Here is a 20,185-nt window from a genome sequence, read left to right as displayed (position 1 = left end):
AACTGTGTTTTTTTCCAGGACCCATCAGCTCCAAGTCAAGTAGTTGTTTCAATCTTTTGGGTTGTCGGAAAAGTCATGACGCAGTTTTGCAACAAAAAAAATACGTCACGACTTTTCCGACAGTCCAATAGTTGTGGAGAGCGCAACTCAGTGGCCCACGTGAGGATCAAACCAGCAAACTTGGTGTTATGAGTGCTGCACTCTAAGTGAGCTAACTGGCCAGCCCACATTGGTACTACTTTAAGAGTGCTGGGTTTTCCTCATTTTATCCAACTTGACACCAGAATCCAACTGTAATTGGAATGCACCTGGACTGATTGATGATTATGGAAACCTCAAATTTTAGAACGAGGGTTGTATATCCATTTTAGCCGTCATTAGGGCTGGGCACAAACTGAAACGAAATTTTCAAATTGATTACATATATTTTAGTGTGATGTCACAGCTTGGTGCTTAGAAGGACCAATTCATTGAATTTGGATGCCACCAAATGACTGACCTCATCAGCAGTCATCTGTGGGCCCTTATGAAATATAAATCGATTTAAAAGCCTATTTTATGTTTGCTAAAAACTTTATAAAAGGGAATTTGGGGGTTGTCCTTACCCTGAAGACTGCATGTTTTAGGACCCTTTAAATCATTCTGTATCTGCATCACCAAATGCGCAAAGTTCATTTTATAGGTAATTTGGGTCCAGCTGACCTCTTCAGCCGTACTCTTGCCGTTTCTGCTTTCACACTGTGGTCCTAGCAGGTCTCCTTACAGGTCTTCATATAAAGCAGGCTCTTCCCTCCTCCAGGCACTCGAACACTCTCCTTGCCTCCCTTCCTTTGCCCTTTTGAGATCCTTGCCCCCACAGTTCATTGGCCATCCCTGCTTTAAGGACTCTTTCAGCTGGACTACCACCATTTACTGCGCCCCGTTCTCCCAAGATTGTTCCAGCCTTCCTTTCTCAGGAACCCCAGCCACCCTTTGTCTGCCTCATGGGCTGCTAGAAACAATTCCTATGTTATGCATTTACTCATTCAAAACATTCGAGCACTTGCCATGTGCCAGGCAGGGTTCTGGGAGCTTGGAAACAGAGCCATGAATGAGTCTGCTCTCATGGGGCTTGCTAGGCAGAGGAAACATTTAAGTTAACCAATGACTTCATAAAATGTTAAGAACTATGCTTGTTCTGTGAGAGAGGAAGACAAAACAGGATGAGGTGATAGAATGTGACTGGAAGGGAGGGCTGCTTCAGATGGTTCAAGAAAGGCCTCTGCAGAGGTGACATTCAAACAGACACCTGAAAAGTGAGGAGGCAGCCATGCAAAGGTGTGGTGCCACTATACCTGCCTGTGGAAACAGCAAGGGTGATGCCTCTGAGATGGGGGCGGTGGCTGCTTGTTTCTGGGGAACAGAGAAGGCTGAAGAAAGAGGTCAGCTGGTAGTGAACAAAAGATGAGATGTAGGCAAAATTATGTAAGGTTTTATAAATAAATTATGGACTGTATTTTATATTTACACCAAGCACTCTGGCTCCACTTTTTAGACTATTCTGAAGACTTTTTTTTAATCTTTTAAAAGGCCCATTAACTACATCTTCTACCAAAGAGCATGCCAATGCCTGCCTTAAGCAACCCCCGAAAACTGGCTGAATGTTTAATACTAAAAATATTGTTGAACCTACCTAAGATGAGAATTTAGTTAAGGCTACCCACTTGTGCATTTTGTTTTTCTTCCTGTTAAATCTGCAATTATTTGCATCACTATCAGAAAACTGTAGTTCACTTTTGAAACTTTAGTATCATATTTTGGTTGTTAATCTATATCAACTGTAGTGATCAATATCGAGTCACTACCGTTATAGCCCTTTTTGTCTTTCTCAGCCACTGTTAGTCCAGGACATCATTATACCACATAGCAGCACGTGCAATAACATCTTAGCTGTTACCCAAAGCTGTTTAGCCCACACTCCAATTACTTTTAAGCAAAGCTTCATTACTGTCAATGTTATTACAGGGAGTAAGTAGTGTGTGTAAATATTGGAAAGGGTGATGCCAAATTATTATTTGCTGAAATGATTGTATGACTAGAAACCCAAGGAAATTAACTGAAACGCTCCTGAACTAATAAGGGAGGTCAGTAAGTCAACCAGATACATAATAAATACACAAAAACCAATAGCTTTTTTTTGTATACCAGCAAAAACCTGTTAGAAAATAAGATGGAAAAATATCAAGAATGTCTAATCCTTGGAGTGCCAAGGAGGTACTAGGTTCCAAGATAAGGAGAGTGGAATGGCACTATTATTCTTCCCCATTTTACAAATAAGAAACTGATACACAGAGAGGTTAAGGAGCCTACCCAAGGTAACAGCTAGTAAGTGAAAGATCCAGGCAGTCAGGCCCCAGAGACTGCACATCTAAGCCCTGGGCAATGATGTCTTTCAAGCAAAAACATGAAAAACATTTAAAAAACACTTCCAGACAAGATGCAAACTTTATTTTAAAATCATTCAGATTTCAGGGAGAACGCCCATCGCCTGGTATCCTCAGATTCCAACTACCAGAGGCATTTTCAAATGTTCCCTTCACAGAGTGCAATCTGTAGTAGATCCTCCAGTGAATAAAATCAAAGAGAAAGATGTCAGTGTACTCAGTGCTGTGCTTAAAAGACCTGCAGACCTATCCTATTGTGATCAAAGCAAAAACCAAAACCAAAACCAAAAACAATGTGGTAGTCTCTCTGGCCAGGTAATGTGTGTTCCCAGTACCACGCCACCAAGTTTTGTTAGGTACGTGATTTTTCTCCCCTTCAACAAAGGCGGGATTCCGCTTGGCGGTTTGGGCACAAATTTGTTTAACAGGACTGTGGGAGGTGCCACCAATACCACTGGAGAGTTTACATTATTAGCACAGCATTTCTCCTATTTAAAGTTGTGCTGTCCTCTAATGCGTTATTTGGGAAAAAAAAGGCGGTCGGTGTTTTTAATTCATGAGTTCTGTCGGCTTCATGAATAAAGAAACCTCTTCGTACATTAAGGAAGAAGGCAGGGTTTCAACTGTGAGCTGGAAAGCCACCGGAGAACATTTCTACCATAGAAGTTAATCCATGTAAGCGTGTTTCTTGCCTGGGCACTTGAATTTGCCACCCATCCTTTTTGCGTATCCGCAGCTCCTACCGTAGAGCCGGGCGCAGAGCAGCCTTTGAGAAGTTGACCAATAATCGATACAGTAACGTGTGATAAGTGACGCAAAGCCGCTTCCTGAGCCGAGGAGAGACCCCGCCAAGTCTCCTCGCACCGCTGCTTTAACCGGCGTTGTCAAAATTAAAGTATTCAGGTTTCACCAACACAGTGAGAGCCCACGAGGTTCTCGCGGGTGCACTCACTGAGGACTGGCTCCGCAGAAACACAACCGCTGCCGGCAGAGCGCCGCGTCGCCGCGAGTTCTTGCGGCCATTCCCCTCGCTGCCAAAGCGGGAGAGGGTTACGTGGAAGCCGACTTTACCCTTAGCTGGAGGCAGCGGCCCCAACCGACCGCACTCGGTCCTCCGCGATCCCACGCTCCCTTGCGCCAAGGACACGTCCGTCAGCTCCGCAGGGCCCTTCTACGCCACCGTGGCGCCTCTCTATGATCCGTTGCCGCGTTCGGAATGGGTGTCATGGCGGCGGGCGTCGAGTTGGCAGGAGTTGCCTGCAGAACTGGGGCAAGTCACTAAAGCAGAGGAAGAAGTGGCTTAACCAAGAAGTGGCTCAGCCCGGATGGTTGGAAATCGTGGGAAAATGAGCAGAGGCCCCTTGGGAGTGACTGTGTGACAGGAGGCGGGCCCCTGGTCAAGTCTCAGGCCAGGCCTCTGCGTTTCCAGGCAGAGCCAGGCGGTTGCTGGAACCTCCGGAAGCCCGCGTCACTTAGGAACTCCTCATTGTGCTATAGAATTCTTGAGTGACGAATCCCGCGAGGGCTGCGGGTCGAGGACACTTGGCGGGGGTCTTTCGGCGACGCTGGACGCTTTTCTCGGAGCGGACCAGGTTGTTCTCTAACCCGCAGCGATGTCGTCCTGGCTTGGGGGCCTCGGCTCCGGCTTGGGCCAGTCTTTGGGTCAAGTCGGGGGCAGCCTGGCTTCCCTCACTGGCCAAATTTCAAACTTTACAAAGGATATGCTGATGGAGGGCACGGAGGAAGTGGAAGGTAACAGCTGGTGCGATGGGAGGGAGGGCTTTTCTGGGACCCTGGGAGCGTCCGTTTGGTCCCCACTTCCATCCGTCAGGAGACGTGGACAGGTCGCAGAGGAGTGTCACTCCGCCCTTTTTTCTTGACACTCCTTTTGCTTCTTAACTGAGATTCATGGTGAAAGACTACTGAGGTCCGGGGGAAGGCTTCTGGGTCTCCTCCCTTTACATGCTCCGGGGATCTGAGCGGAGTGAAACTGCTTCTCCGTTGAGTCGAGTTTATTTTTGTTTGGTTCATCCACGCCCACCGCTTACTGAGTCTTTAGCTTGAGGGCGGAGCTGATTACGACCCCTCTTCCTTTACACTGACTGACACCGTTGAAAAAAAGGAATCGTGTAGGACACATAGTCACTTTTTTTGGTTTCTTTGATTTTTGTGGCAGTTGGAGTAACTCCTAATTATTTAAGGAGTCTTACCCATTCTGACTTGAATATGTTAGTGAAGCATGGCTATGTGTTTCCTATTATTTTATGTTTTTGTTTATTCTGGTGACACAGCGTTCCAGCTGAAAATGTATTTTTGTGCCCAATTGCCCATTCTCCCCATATTTCGACAGAACTAGGAAGATACCCTATTCGTTGGTTACCTTAGCAACCTTCACTCCTTTTTTAAGTCCGCGTTTTGTTTTGCTAATGGGTAGTGACCCAGAATTACATGGTAATCGCTGGTTAATTACTATTTTGATTTCTTGATACTTCTTTCAGCAAATAGTATTCAGATCAAAGGAGCTCTTTAATCTCAATCTAGGTCCGCTCTGCATCCAGAGAGTTAATGGATTGTTCTTTTGGACGAGAGCAGTTCCTTTGACAGTTTATTTCCTACACATTAACAAATTAGCATTCTGGTTTAATTTTTAAAAATCCTGATTCAACTGAGCCTTCATGTTTATTTGGTTGAAATATAGTTTAATAAAAAAGTATGTGTAGAGTTTTTTGGGGGTCCTTTTAGAGGGGAGGAAAATTGAGGAGCTGCCAACAATCTATTTTACTGCTTGGGGTACCCCTTGGGGAGGCGGTACATCAGGTGGGGCAAGTTGGGGATGGGAGTGAAAGGGATTCTTCCTGTCTGTGTTCAAGAAAGGGTCATGTGACCTTGAGGGCAGCCAGAAGCAGAGAAGGTTTGGATAACTTGGGAAGGGACTAGTCTCTCCTTGTGTCCTACATAGCGGAAAACAGTTGGCAATTCCTTTGACCCTAACTGCATTCCCCCAGCCTGAATGATCTGCAGGCTTAAAATGGAATTCATTATATTCTTCCCACCAAATGTACTCCTGTAGTCTCAATCTTAATGGTTTCACCATTTACCCAGTCTCTTCAAGTATAAGTCTTTGTCGACTTTGTCTTGTCTCTTTTTCATTCCTACTTCCAATTGGTCACCAAATCGTGTACATCCTGTGCCAGAATTGTTTCTTAATTTGTCCTTTTAATAAAGGTATTAATCCTATTTCTTTAGTTCAGATCCCCATTATCTTGCCCATTTTTCTTTCACACCTTGTCACCCATTTCTCCCTACTTCGTTCTGTTTTCTGTTGTGTTGCCAGTTACTTTTCTAAAAACAAATGTGCTTTAAAATCTCTTGACTCTATTACTTTAAGGGATAAAATCTAAACCTCTTAGCATTGGGAGACCAGAAACCTAATCTGTCTGTCCCTCTCTTGATCTTTTCCAGTCTTACCTCCTGATTCCTGCCCTTCTCTTCTAATTGCCATACACAGTCCCACTGACATCCCATGCATGTTTGCCCCCAGAGCTCCTGTCACACGGAACTTTGTCAGGTACCTGTACAACTTACGGCCTCTGCATGGAAAGCCCTTCCTTTTCAACTTCCTCTTCTACCCTCCTTTGCCTAGAGAACTATTTTCCAGCAAGACTCTGCTCACATGTCAGGTACTTGGTGAAACCATTCTCACTCCATGGCAGGTTGAGTTGATCACAGGTGGTCTGTGTTCTAACAGAACTTTGTGACTATCTCTCTGACAGCACTTACCACGTTGAGCTAGTTTTTCTCATTCATTGATGCCCAGGGTAGGGACTGTATTTTATTTATCCTTATATTACCAGTATGTGGCGTTTTCCTTGGTACATAGTAGATACTCAGTAAAAAATTTGCTGAGTGATTAAAATTCTACAAAGTTGCTTAATGATTTTCCTCCTTTGTATTAAAATAGGACTTGCTTAGCAACACCTGATTTATTGGTTTTGTAAATCACTTAAAAATAGGGTCAGAGTACAGTTCATTTATTCAGTCAACAAGTATTATATTGAGTGTCTGCCCTGTGACAGCAGTAAACAATAGTTCTTAAATAGCACTGTTGGTAGAGCTTGAAAATCATCCATATTTACAATATCAGAAAGTTGCTATTCTGCCGTATACATTCAAGGTTAGGACCTTGGGCTTTTAAATCGGACATGGATTTAAATTCCACTTCCATGCATTACAAATTGTGGGATCTTTGGCAAATTATTAAATACTTTAAAGTAGAGTTTCCTTATCTGTTAAATAGGGATAATCATACCTATCCTGCGATTGGGAGGATTAAATGAAATCATAAGTGTGAAATGCCTAGCACCCTGCCTAGTGAATAGTAAGCACCAATAAACAGTAGCTGTTATTTTTATTTACCCTTATTGAGGAAGAATTTGATGTAACATCTCCCCTTTATTCTTAAAAAGGCCAGGATTTTTTGGGGGGAGGGGTGAGAGAGGGAGGTCTGCATTAACTGTTTGTTTTTATAATCCCTCTTTGAAACAATTGCTGCTTCTACAGTTGTCTTCCTAAACAGATTAGATTATAATTTGTTCTCTTGTGAGTAGCAGTTAGTCCTGTCAAAGTTTCAAGCAAGATGTATAAACAATCACAGAAGCAACCCCACCTGGTGGTTTTTAAAACAGTGGATTTGGCACTGTTATTTATTGGATGCCACTTGTATTTTCTTTTGATTTAAACTGTAATTTAGAGAAGTTATTTTTACAATATTAAAGTGCTATGAGTAATGAAAAATACTAGTACTTAGAAAAAAATATCTAACTCTGGGTGATGATTTTCTGGCAATATCAGCGGTGCCACTTTTGCACTTCTGGCCTCAGTCTCCTTTTGAATGAGAATGTACAAAAGTAGACCGACCTATTCCCATTTTAAATAAATTGTGTCTGTTTACTTGAAATAAGTGTTCTTTCAGTGTATTTTCAGTCTTTGTTCATAGATCATTATTGATAGTATTGGGAGCAGAAGAAGTTAGAAATAAGGCCTTACACCTCAGTTGCATAAATTTCATCTAAAATTATACTAAGCCAAAAAAAGAGATTTAATTTGTAAAACTTAATTTCCCATAACAAAATTTTAATGAATGCATCCAAGGGGTAAAAGACATCCTGGGATGTAGAAGATGGGCAAAAAGAATGACTAATGTGACAATAAAGACATTTGTGACAGTAGGAAATTGTGATAAAAATCATGTGATATTTGTCTTCTGAATTTGTTCTCAGATTAGCATACCATTCCATTTAAAGCTCAGTGAAATATATTTTGTTTAAAATGCCTGTTTATTCATTTATATGGTATTGATAAAGTAATCAGTATGTGCTGTTTCTTTCATAGCAGAATTACCTAATTCTAGGAGAAAGGAAATTGAAGCCATTCATGCAATCTTAAGATCAGAGGTAAGGAAAATTGAAGACTACTATTGAACTTAGAATTTTCTATTTCGAAACCATGACAGTTATTCATATTTTATTTTGGTCCTCTCTTTTTAATGCACTGTTTACCACTTAAGTTTTTTGTTTTTTTGTTTTTTTTTAAGCAGTATCTTCTACTTTAGATAAAGAATATGTTTTCATGGTACTACACTTTGATATTTAATATTTCCATCTCTGCTTCTATATGCTGGAGGTAGGAAAACTGCCAAATGTAGAAATAATGGTGGCAACAATATATCATTACCAAGGATATACTATGTTTTAACAATGTGCTAAATTGCAGTAATACATTTATTTAAGTATAATGTGAAGAATGCAATTCTGTTTAATCCAGAGCATTTTAATCCCCTAACATTAAAAAAGTATATATTTGTATACAAAGAAATTAAGCATATAAGAATAGAAAATTAATTTTATCATGTTTTTCACTATTAGAGCCTCGTGCTGACTGGCTCTACATTGTACTTAATAGGGATGAGGGAAACTTGGAGAGGGTTCAGAGGAAAGCCATAAAAGAAAATGAAAAGATTTATTAGGATCTAGTGTAAAATACTAGACACTCAACTAGTTAGCCTTTGGATAAGAGCAGTGAGGGAACACTTAATAGTATTTCAGCAAAAGATATCCTTAGAGGACTGTGGTAAGTATGTTTTCCTCTCTGGTAAGCCCATAAAAAGAGAAAATTGAATTTAAATATAAGAAGCTGTTTACCCTCAACTAGCATTTTAGAATTCTGGTCTAGATTACCAAGGAAAGATTGTGTGATTTGAAAGCAGAGAGACCTGTCAAGAGGAACTACTGTAGTATTTTGCCTCAATAGAAGACGGCACCGTTGTGGCGCTTAAGAGACCTTAGCTGAATTACCTAATAAGTAGGTGCTTTAGTGACAGATGAACTTAATAGCTTTTTGGTTTGTAAGCCTGAGATAGGAAATTGTTCCTGTAGTCCCTAAAGAAATCTTTAAGAAAGCACTCGTTAGTACTGGCCCCCTGAGAAAAATGAAATGGCAAAGATGTATGTAGTGGCATTATTTTAGGTAAGTTGTCCAGTGCACATTTGGGGGAAAAAAGTAAATAGGGTTAACCAGCTTAATGGGTGTCTGCTCTGTGTTGAGCTTGAGAAGAGAGAGAGAGAAATCTTGTCCCTCGGTTGATCTCAGTTCTAATCTCTCCTAGTGTTACCATTGGACTGGATGGCAAGTATGAGCCCAGTGTTTAGAAATATGTGTTTGTAGTATAACTCATCCCCCAGTGAAAGCCAGCTTCCTCATCTGGTGTTCATTCAAAGTAGTGTGAGCTACTCAAAGTACTCAAGTACTAGAGGAAAACAGACTGTTGGACTTCCCAAGGGTTTTTTTTCTAAGATGATTTTGACTGTACACAATTCTTACCTTATGTGAGCACATAAGCATTTTATACCCTAACCTCTGTGTGACTGCAATAGGAGAACAGGTGAAGATGTGACTGAAGCCATCGGGAGACTTACAATATAAAATCCTATTGAAAGTTTTGGTATAGACAGAGGGCAGTGTGTTTTCCAGAAGAAATTAGATTTGCTTACAGATGCTAATATTTGAAGTTGACTAAGTTAGTTAGGTTTCTTCAGTGGCAGGTAACTGCAACCAACCTACTAAGCTAATTGAACCCTCTATGCCAAGTAAAATAGTCATCACATTTACCATCTGGAGCTAATGGACTCTTAATTTTTTTTATATAAAATCATTTTACAGATAATTTACAAAAGTAAGAATAATGTAATAGTGAAAAACTTTATTAGAAATTTTAATAACTTATATAACAAATCCAAACTTTTATTCCATATGTTTCTGGTTTTGAAAGTATATACCCAAAGTAAGCAATGTTCTTTGAATGCAATTAACTGTTTATTAACTCTTATGCATGAACTGGGATGTATCTTACCTTATAAATACTCATTCCAGATTCACTTACATCTCTAATTGATTTTAACTTATTATTACTTCTGTTTTGAGCTTATCGTTACTTCTAGTTCTTTTTCTCTTTTTTTGGAATTGAACCAGCGATCCTGTTGCTCAGAGCTTATGCTCTTTTTTTTTAAAAGATTTTATTGGGGAAGGGGAACAGACAAATTGCTGTCCTTTTGTTCTTCAGTCTAGTTGTGGAGGACGTCGCTTCACTGGCCCATGTTGGTATTATCATTGTGTTCTTCTGGGGTGAGGCAGTCGCTCGCAGGCAATTGGACAGCTCATGGCAGCTCACGCCGGCTGCCGGCTGCCAGCTGCCAGCCCCACTGCAGCCTACGCTGTCGCCGGCAACTCATGGCAGCCCAGCTCCAGGTCAAGCTGTTGTTCAGCATTTTAGCTGTAGAGGGCGCAGCATCAGTGGCCCATGTGGGATCTGAACTGGGGTCCTGCTGCTCAGAGCTGGCGTCCCAAGCCAACTCTTAACCAATGCGCCACTCGGCCAGTCCACTTCTGTTTTTTTTTCTTGACTTGTATCATTAAAACCAATACTTTTGAAAACTTTGATGGCTCATGACTTTGTCATGAGAGAGAATGGCTGTCGTCTTTGCTCCATAATTACAAAGCATTTTTATTCTTGGAATTATAAATACCAATTAAAATGATCAATCCACTGAATTTTTTCATTTTTATTTCTGTTTCTTCCCCATCACCTTTGTATGTACATCTGCTTTCAGCGTTTGTTCATGCATGAACTATGTTAAGTAAATTTTCAATGAATAATGATCAAATTCTTAGGATGGTAAAATAGCAAAATGTTCCAAGTTACAAAAAACACAAGATCATTACAATCCAATGATTATTCTTAGGCTTATAAAGGGTCCAATGTACCCTTATGGTAATTGCAAGATAGAATGAGTTTTATTCTGTTTAAAAAATAAGTAAATTTCCTCTTTGTTGGAAGACCTCTAAGAAAGAAGAAGAATCATAAATATCAGTCCTTATCGATAGGACTACTCAAAAGAGAAACTCATGAGCTAAATAAAATTGGTTGCAGTAGACCTTGATGTATAACAAGAGTTAAGCAGGATGGGATAAGGTAAGGATATGAGGTCTTGTGGATTCCAAGGGCAGAAATTGTAGCCAGTCTTTAGGAAGGGGCTATAACCTGAGCTGGAGACCATCAGAAATCTTTCTTATTTTTGCTCCTCTCTCTTTGTGTGTGTTTATTTTTTTCTTCCTTCAGACCAGCCCTCTCTGCTCCATATAGCATATAATAGGAAATGGCCACTGACAACTCCTGGTAAATTGTGGGTCAGCCACATGAAAAGAATTTGTCTTTCATGTGCTTTATCAACCTTTCTGACTCATGGCTAGGAAGGTGAGGAGAGACAACTAGTTCGGTATTGGCCAAATTGAAAGTTTTTGAGTTCTAGTTATTAATTAGTTAAATAGCCTTAGGTATTTTTATGTGAAAAAGCCGAGAGTGGACTTCTATAAATAGGTTTTGACTTCACTATATTGTGTTGCTTCAATTATGTATGGTATTTTTCATGTTAACAGCTCACAGAAAATCATGCAAAAGTAGCCAATGGAAGGTAATTAGTTGTGTGACCATTGTTCTGTTTCTGATTAGCATTTCTTCACAATAACCAAGATCTTTGTTAAATTTCTGGAGATAGACTGCCAAACTATGATTTATGTATGTTGTGATTTTTTTCTTTTAATTTACTCCATTGATTTTCTCTGGAAATTCATACCATCTCCCTGGATCATAATTTTCACATTTGTCGATGTAAGAAATTCTTAGAATTTAAGAAGAAAACAGATGACATTCTCAAAGTGAGAAAATTTTCACCTTCTAGCAGGAGCTTGCTTTCTCACCATCAGCCTCCTTATTTTCAGTTATCATTGTTAAGCTGTTTGCAGATATATTAGTAGAACTCTTAATAAAATATTATCTGTAATAATTTGTAAATTCCTTGTTGCAGGTTTAGTGTCTATTTCTCTTATTCCATTTTGTCCTTATTCATTCAAATGTCAAGGAATGATAGGTTAAGATAATTTGCTATTCATATACATAAAATTTAAGTAATTTTTTCATATATGCCAATATCTTAAAAAGACTGTGATATCTAAATTCATTGAGTTATGCTTAGAATATTTTGTCTACTTCCAACTGTAGTTTTTTTGGGGTTTTTTTTTTAAAGACTTTTATTGGGGAATTGGGGGAAGGGGAACAGACAAGTTGCTGTCCTTTTGTTCTTCAGTCTAGTTGTGGAAGACGTCGCTTCACTGGCCCAAGTTGGCACCATCATTGCTCTCTTCCCAGGCGAGGCACATCAGTCGCCGGCTTTTGGACGGCCGCTCACGGCGGCTGCTGGCCGCTCACGCTGGCTGCTGGCTACACACAGTAGCCCATGGCAACCCACTGCCACAGGGGCTGCAGCCTACGCCGTCGCCAGCGACTTCCAGCAGCCCAGCTCCAGGTCGAGCTGTTGTTCAGCATCTCAGCTGCGGAGGGCAGTGTCACTGGCCCTCATATGTGGGATCCGAACCGGGGCCCTCTGGTGTCTCAAGCCAGTTCTTAACCATCACGCCACTCGGCCGGCCCCCAACTGTATATTTTAAAACCGAGTGGTTTTCAAATTGGATTTCTTAGAGTTACCTCAGCAGCCTTGAGTTCAGGTAGACAAGTAATGAGGGGCTTTGGCCTCCTACCTGTACTTCAGCCAGAAGTCTTTTTTAAAAAGATTTATTTTAAAAAGTTCTTTTTGAGGAGAAAACAAAAGTTCAAACATGCAATGTGGTCCATTCATTTGCCAGACATTTATTGCCTACTATGTACTAGACACTGGGTGTTCAAAGATGGGGGAAACATTGATCAGTGGCTTTTTCTTAGCAGAAAATCAAACTGAGCCAAGATTTTTTTTTTCCGTTGGTTCAGAATTATGCATGATCTCTATAAACATGCTTATCACACTTGTAACTTTAATTGAAAGTATTTTAAAGGCCAGAATTCTGTTATACCTGTATTTTATATCTTTTTTTGTATGAAGCACTGTTTTCCATAATGCCATGCATGTAACTGTTACTAACATGTTTTACTGTTTAGTCTTTTTGTTGAAAACACTTTTTTCTTTGTTTCTAGAATGAGAGACTTAAAAAAGTTTGTACTGATCTGGAAGAGAAGCATGAAGCTTCAGAGCTTCAAATAAAGCAGCTATCTACAAGTTATCGAAATCAGCTGCAACAAAAAGAGGTAAAGGTTATGACAGTCACTTCATAGTTATTTCACTGTAAGGTATTTAGGAAGTGTTTACGAGTTTCAATATAAATCAAACTATATTTAGATCCATAAAAATATTGAAAGGGTGTTGAAGTTAATAATTCCCAACTCAGTTTGATGTCACTAACAAGAACTCTGTAAGCTTTTTTATTACATTTATATTAAATTAACATTTGTGTAGTTTAATTTCTGCTTTGTAAAACAAGAAAAGTCTTTGTATAAAATATCTTTAGGCATCTGTCACTTATAATTTCTGATTTTATGAAACTTAATTTCTCATCTTTTTACCTAAAATTGTTTTAAATCATTGTGATTATTGCTAATGACATTTCTTTTTTAAAAAATGATTTTAACTACAAGTATAATACATGCTGTATTGGCGTTTACTTGGTTTTCCATTGCAAAACAGAAATTAAGTATTTTATACTGTTCTATAAATTTTCCCCCTTTAGTTTGAAACAAATAGTTATTTTGGAATTGGCTTATCTTTTCTTTGCAGTGTTGGTATTGGAGATTATGTAATTTAACCAATGTTACCATGAATCCTTAAAGTACAGAGTATGTCTCCATGTTTCATTCTGATGTTAAATTCTCTTTAGTGTTCAATACATAACTGGAATTCAGTAAATACTTTTAATTGAACATTTCTTGTTTTATTATCCAGATCAATTGGTTGTTCTTCATTTTATTAATGTAATCATTTCTACCCTAAGTTCATATTTGGGTTTTTAAATTTAGGTGCACTGATTTCTAGTTCCTTTCGTGACATACTAAGATGCAAAATTAAACCATGTTGACTATAAATGTAAACATTTAAAGAAGAGCTTAAATTTCCAATCTGTTGGGAATTGATTTCATAAAATAGAATAAAAATGAACACTACAAAAATAAAATGAATATAAAAAAACCAAAATTACAAGTTCAAATCAAAGTTAAAAGCCCACTTTTTTTTTAAGACTCAACAGACAAAAAATTACTCTGTCAAATTGTTTTAAAAGTTTTTAGTCTTATTCTTTCAGTTTCTTACTGGTGAAAGACATTCATGGCATCAGTCCATTGATCACACACTGAGCAGCACTGTCTTAGAGACACATTACAATATAGCAGTAGATCCCACCCAGGGGTTTTCAGCTGAATCATAGTGACGCTTTAAAAACATGCACACGCATACGCACGCACACATGCACACGTGCACACGCTTCCATCTCTGCAAGGATTCTGATTTAGTGCACCGGGAAGGGGCCCGGGGATTAGTATTTTTCAAAAACTCCAGAGGTGATTCTGACACTTTCATCTGAGTTGAAGACACTGCTGTAGAAAACTTTGGCTTCTATTTTCTACCTAACTATCAGATAGCAAAGTAAGCGTTCAAGTTTAGAAATGCCTTTCTGTTATTAGAATTTGCACTTCTAAACTCTTCAACTTTTTATCAATGTCTATTGTATAATGAGAACTTTCTTTGTATTATAGCTACATTTGAAAAAAATGGTGGATTTCAGTACTTTTTACTAGAATGAAAGATAATATAGGAATATACTTTAGCAGAATCTTTAGATCTGCTGTTTCTGAATCTATTTGCTGCCCTCATTGTGATGTTCGCATTCCCTAAAGATGCAGTTTGTCTCATATCATTTATGGGAAAATGAATGTAATTTGTGCACTGCTGTGAATGTCTGTTAGAGAAGGGGCTCTGCAATGAAAAATCTGTTTGTTACAACATTTGACCTACTCATAGTTATGTTTCATTTGGTTGTTCGACATTAGAAGTGTAGAAATACCATTACTTGCTGGCTGTCACATCCGTATTAAATTTTCCTCAGTTGTAACAGGGTGTCTCCTGGACTAGCTTGAGTGTTTTACATACAAAAAGCCTATTTCAGTTCTGTCTAACTTCCTCACCTTTATGTTTTGAGTAATCTTAGAATGGATGTGGCATTCTAGTCAAGTCCTGTGTTTGTCACTTCTTTTGGACCATGGCTTGGTATTGCCAGCTTTCCGTCAAAACTGCTCAGGGTTTCAGAATTTTTATACCGTTCTCCCCCTGAGTAGAGTCAGATTTTCACTGGCCCCTTTGCCAAGGCTAAAGCCAAGGTCTCTTTCAATGCTTGATTTCCTTCTAAGACTCACGGGCTAATAACCACAGGCTCACCATGTTATCTCATCTGAGAAGATTGAATTAATAACTCCAAGCATTCTTCCAGCTGTGTTGTACAGATCAGTACAAAGTTAACTCCTGATTCATGGTGCATTTTAAGCCAAATCCAGCCATAAACATTTACATAAGACCTCTTCCAACAGATGTTCTAAGGAAACTTTCCCGTGCATAGACTGATACAGCTTTCACTTTTTCATCTTTTGAGGTTTGATAATCACAAACAGAACCCTAAGAAATCGCCTGTCTGGTACATAGAAGATGGTAAACCCATGTTTAATTCAGAAATGCATTACTTTAGTTACCATAGGACTGAAATTCATACTATTCTAAACATTATCTGTGCTTTAACTATGGCAATTATGTCTGCTTTTAAATAAAAAATGTTATGATTGGGATGTTACAGAAGACTTGGATTCAGCTGATAGAGTACCATTGTTGGATAATCTGAAACAGATTATTAGGACTTTTAACATTATGAATCTATAATATGGTTATTTGAAAGCACTTTTTCTAAAGTATGGATTATAAATATATAGGTGGAAATCAGCCATCTTAAAGCAAGACAGATTGCGCTGCAGGATCAGTTGCTGAAGCTGCAGTCAGCGGCTCAGTCAGTCAATTCAGGAGCTGGCGGCGTGTCAGCACCCACCGCAGCATCTTCATTCGGTTACGGGGTCAGCCATCATGGTTCAGCTTTCCATGATGATGACATGGACTTTGGTGACATCATTTCTTCACAGCAAGAAATAAACAGATTGTCAAATGAAGTTTCAAGACTTGAGTCTGAAGTTGGCCATTGGAGGCATATTGCACAGGTAGGTACAATTTTGATGAATTTTTGAAAACTACGAGTGAGTGAAAATACTGGTGCTATGTATAGAGCTTTTGGTATCAGAAAGGACCATGGACTAGGAAATCGAAACCTGTGTTCTAATTCTGCCAATAACTTGCTGAGTGATTTCAGTCAGGTCATCTTTCTCTCTCAGCCTCAGTTTCCCCTTCTGTACAATATATGGGAGAAATTTTCAAAAAAATTTAAAGCAGCAGAACCATGTTGCAAAATAAAATAAAAAGCTATAAGCCCAGGGATAAAAAGGAGATAAAAATGGAGTTGCCATGGTTGAACCAGCACCTTTTCCCTTGGAGTTCTGAGGCTTCGCTGGTGGAAACCAGGGTTCCAAGGCCTCACTTAGATGTTGGCCAAGGGTCCTGTTTGCATTCGTTATATGTAAAATCAAAATCTGATCATTGGTATTATAAATTCGTTAGACTAGTTTGCATTGTTTTCTTGTATACTAGACATTTAAATCCTTGCTAGTTGGGGCTGTAAATTTTCTTCCAAGGAGTGCTTTTTTGTCTTACATGTCAGATTTTATGTGTACTACCAAAATTGATAGACATGAGACCTAAAATAATCTGCAACATTGTTCATGTGGATTTAATTTCATCAATGTAGAAAAAAATTATGTAAGTAAAGAGATGATTTTCTGTTATTTTGTGAGTGTAATCTAATTGTGTAAAGGAGAAATCATCCCAATGAAAGTGATCTCCTTGCTTCCCAAGTTGCTAGACATTGCTAATGCCCAAAATAAATCTAGAGAGAATGATCTGTTTGCCCGTCTTATGTCTAAAAAGTAGTAGTTCCTAAACTTGATGCCTGTAAGAACGACTTGGGGAACTGGACACTGTGGTAGAGTCCCTGTCCCCCCCTTCAGAGATTAGGATTTTGTGCCTATTTTAGGGCTTTGGAAACTGCATTCAAACACATAAATACCCCATGTGTTTCTGATACTATGAGGAATACATTTTAGGAAACATTGCTTAGGGTAATATTTCATAGGGAAGAGATGGATTTTTGGTATGTTTACTTTAGCATATCTTGGATGCCTGTTACTATATGGCAGACCTGTACTGCGATATAAAGGTGAAAAAGGCCTAATTGGGACCTTTCAGGGAACTTTTCTAGCAAGTCATAATAAAAGTTAATATTTGTATTTTACTTTATAAGATGTTTCCACATATATTATCCCAATATATATTATATTCTTAATAACCGTGTGAGGTATTTATCACTTCTATTTTGCAGGTGAGCAAAGTAAAAGTTTTTGAGTAACACAATGATTAACTTGTGATTCAAACACGTGTCTTTTGACTCCAAATCCTGTGTTCTTTTCATTATACTGTGTTCCTTTCATCCAGAGAGCGGCGTTTGGTTCCTTGACACACTATATATAGTAAATGTTAATAAAGGGAAATGAACAACGTACAGCTTTCAATGAGAAGAGAAGAATCCAGAAGTTCTTTTATTTACTTGTGAAACCAAAGGTTATTCTATATTGGTGTAGAGTTCTTTTGGGTAAAATCATTTAAAAAGATTTTTACTGTTATTAGCATTAATGTTGGGTAACTTTTCATTTTAGAAATTATCTTGTAGGAAGCTGCTTGATTATCATCAAATTTATATTTTGTTAAGTAAGTAAAATAGTCTGTGGTATTTTAATTTTTTTGTAAAAATGTTGTCTCCCCAATTAGTTAATATACTCTTGAATGGTATCTTTTATTTATGTGTATTACTTACTCCCTATTAGACTAGGTTCCTTAAAAGGTGTTTGGCATGCTTTAATCAGAATTTGACTGGGAAATGCCCCTTTTTTGAGAAGTATCTTTTAATAAAGTTAGTCTGTGACTGTCTCTTTTATAAGATAATCAATATAATTTTCTAATTCTGTTTTTCTGATCTAGATTTCTAAAGCACAAGGATCAAATAGCTCTGATCAAAGTGAAATCTGCAAACTGCAAAATATCATTAAGGTAAGGCAGATTGTTGGGACATTGGCTATTATACATTCAAAATTTGCTTATGAAAATTCAAAGGCCAAATTAATAAGAGGCTCAGTTATAAAAGTAATTATATAGATTATGATATTCATTTCTTTTTACTGTTGTGTATCTTCTTTATTCTTTATGACAAATATGGTGTATAAAATATCTTTCCAAAATCATTTGTTTTTGAAAATTTTTAAGTAGTTTATATTTTATAAGTATTTTTCATTGTATCTCATAAAATGGTCTTTATTAAAAGAGAATTCCAAGGTTGCTGAAATTTCAAGATTTAGGGTTAAAGGATATTGACAAAAATAAAATGCTAATGTTACTCATTTTAAGTAGTTTTCTTTTGATAGCATTTTGCTAGTTTGTGTCAATTATTTCCTTCAAGAAAAGGGTTAATTGCATATACTTACGGTAATGAATTATTTTTAGTTTGTAAATTATTGTCAGGTATAGATTTTTTGGTTTTGGGTTTTGTTACTATAGTACTAGTGTGGGTGGATTCCAGACCTGTGTTTGAATCCTGGCTCTGTTATTTACAAGCTGTGCTACTCTGGATAAGTTATTTAACCTTTGCAAACTTCCAATTTTATCATCAGTAAAGTAGATATCACAATTCCTCCTTTGTAGGATTGTTTTGAAGTGTAAATATAAAGCTTTCCAGGTGCTGGAACATAAGTACATAGGATTTGAGAGTAACGTCAGGAAATAGAGCTAATTTATAGAGTAGGATTCTTTATTACAAGCAACAAAACCACCTCTGGCTGGATAAAGCAAAAGAGGATTTCTGGAAGGATCAAGGGTAGTTTGTTCACAGAATGAAAGGAAGAGAGTTGAGCATTTTGGCCTCAGGGAGGGCAGGAATGGAAACAGCATCAGGAACTTAGGTAGCAGGACACAGTGGACAGACTCTTCAGTGTGCAACTATAATAATGCTTCAGGTCAAACCAATTTCCCTCTTTGAGGGATTCAGCTCAAGATCTATCTTCCTGGGAGAGAGTAGTGGTCTCAAAGGCACCTTGATTGACAGTTTGGGAGTCTCATCAAGACTGATGGAAGGTGAGGGCCGGTTGAGTGGCTCAGTTGATTAAGAGCTCACTTAGTGCGAGCTCTGAGCAACAGCGGTTCAATTCTCAGCCCGAGCTGAGCAGCTGCTGAGCTACCAACCAGTGGCAGCATTGCTCAGCTTACAAAAAAAACAAAACAAAACAAAACAAAAAAACTGATGGAAGGAAAGGCAGAGCAAGAGGATGGGGACTAGGACAGCAGGTATAGATCGGCCAGAAGGTCGACACTGATATTGGTGCAATATATCATTGCAGGAGAAGTTCATGGTAACAGATACGAAGGAAAAATATTTTTGCTCACTTTTTGTTTGTTTTTTGCTTGGTGGTGTTCCCTCATTAAAAGCAGAAAAACTTTTTAAGGCCCAAGAAAGGAAAGGGTGTGGAGTCTCAGAATTATCCAAAATTTGGGCCTGTGTTTAAATTATTTTCAGCCTTAGCATGCTCAGAGAATTATTTTTTATAATACAGGCTTTTGGACAACAATGAAATAGCTCAGGTAAATTTATTGATTAAAAATGTGGTTAACTTTGTTTTTGTTTTTTTAAGGAACTTAAACAGAACCGAAGTCAGGAAATTGATGATCATCAACATGAAATGTCGGTATTGCAGAATGCGCATCAACAGAAATTGACAGAAATAACTCGTCGGCATCGAGAAGAATTACGTGACTATGAAGAACGAATTGAAGAACTGGAAAATCTGTTACAACAAGGTTATTAATTTCATTAATTTAACATATTAGATGACATAATTAAATGACAAGCCTAGCACTGTAAGATCAGGACACTGATGTAAACTTGGGTAAAGTTCTAGAGAATGAGTAAATCACTAGTTCTGCTCATCGGCCAGAAATTTACAGTGGCACCACTGTTTTCAAAATTCTGCAAAAATGGAAAGGTCCTTTTACCTTTGTGGTAAATACTTATAATACAGAGACTTTTTTGCATTGTTTGGTATATTTTCACTTTCTTTCAAACTCAGATATATAGGCTTT

At 38.3% G+C, this 20,185-nt stretch overlaps 1 protein-coding gene across 1 annotated transcript in view; it reads left to right on the top strand.

The window, feature by feature from the left end:
* Positions 1-2,822: 2,822 nt before the first annotated feature.
* TRIP11 (thyroid hormone receptor interactor 11) overlaps positions 2,823-20,185 on the top strand; it is an 86,939-nt gene continuing 69,576 nt past the window's right edge. Inside the window, exons 1-6 of the mRNA XM_019642293.1 lie at positions 2,823-4,175; positions 7,815-7,876; positions 13,003-13,113; positions 15,832-16,110; positions 18,038-18,106; positions 19,738-19,903. Of these exons, the coding sequence (XP_019497838.1) occupies positions 4,037-4,175; positions 7,815-7,876; positions 13,003-13,113; positions 15,832-16,110; positions 18,038-18,106; positions 19,738-19,903 (826 nt within the window). The 5' untranslated portion in view covers positions 2,823-4,036. The remainder of the gene's footprint in view (positions 4,176-7,814; positions 7,877-13,002; positions 13,114-15,831; positions 16,111-18,037; positions 18,107-19,737; positions 19,904-20,185) is intronic.

Source organism: Hipposideros armiger, unplaced genomic scaffold (genome assembly GCF_001890085.2).
Source record: "Hipposideros armiger isolate ML-2016 unplaced genomic scaffold, ASM189008v1 scaffold_67, whole genome shotgun sequence".
NCBI lineage: Eukaryota > Metazoa > Chordata > Mammalia > Chiroptera > Hipposideridae > Hipposideros > Hipposideros armiger.
This window is presented reverse-complemented; position numbering and strand designations above follow the sequence as displayed.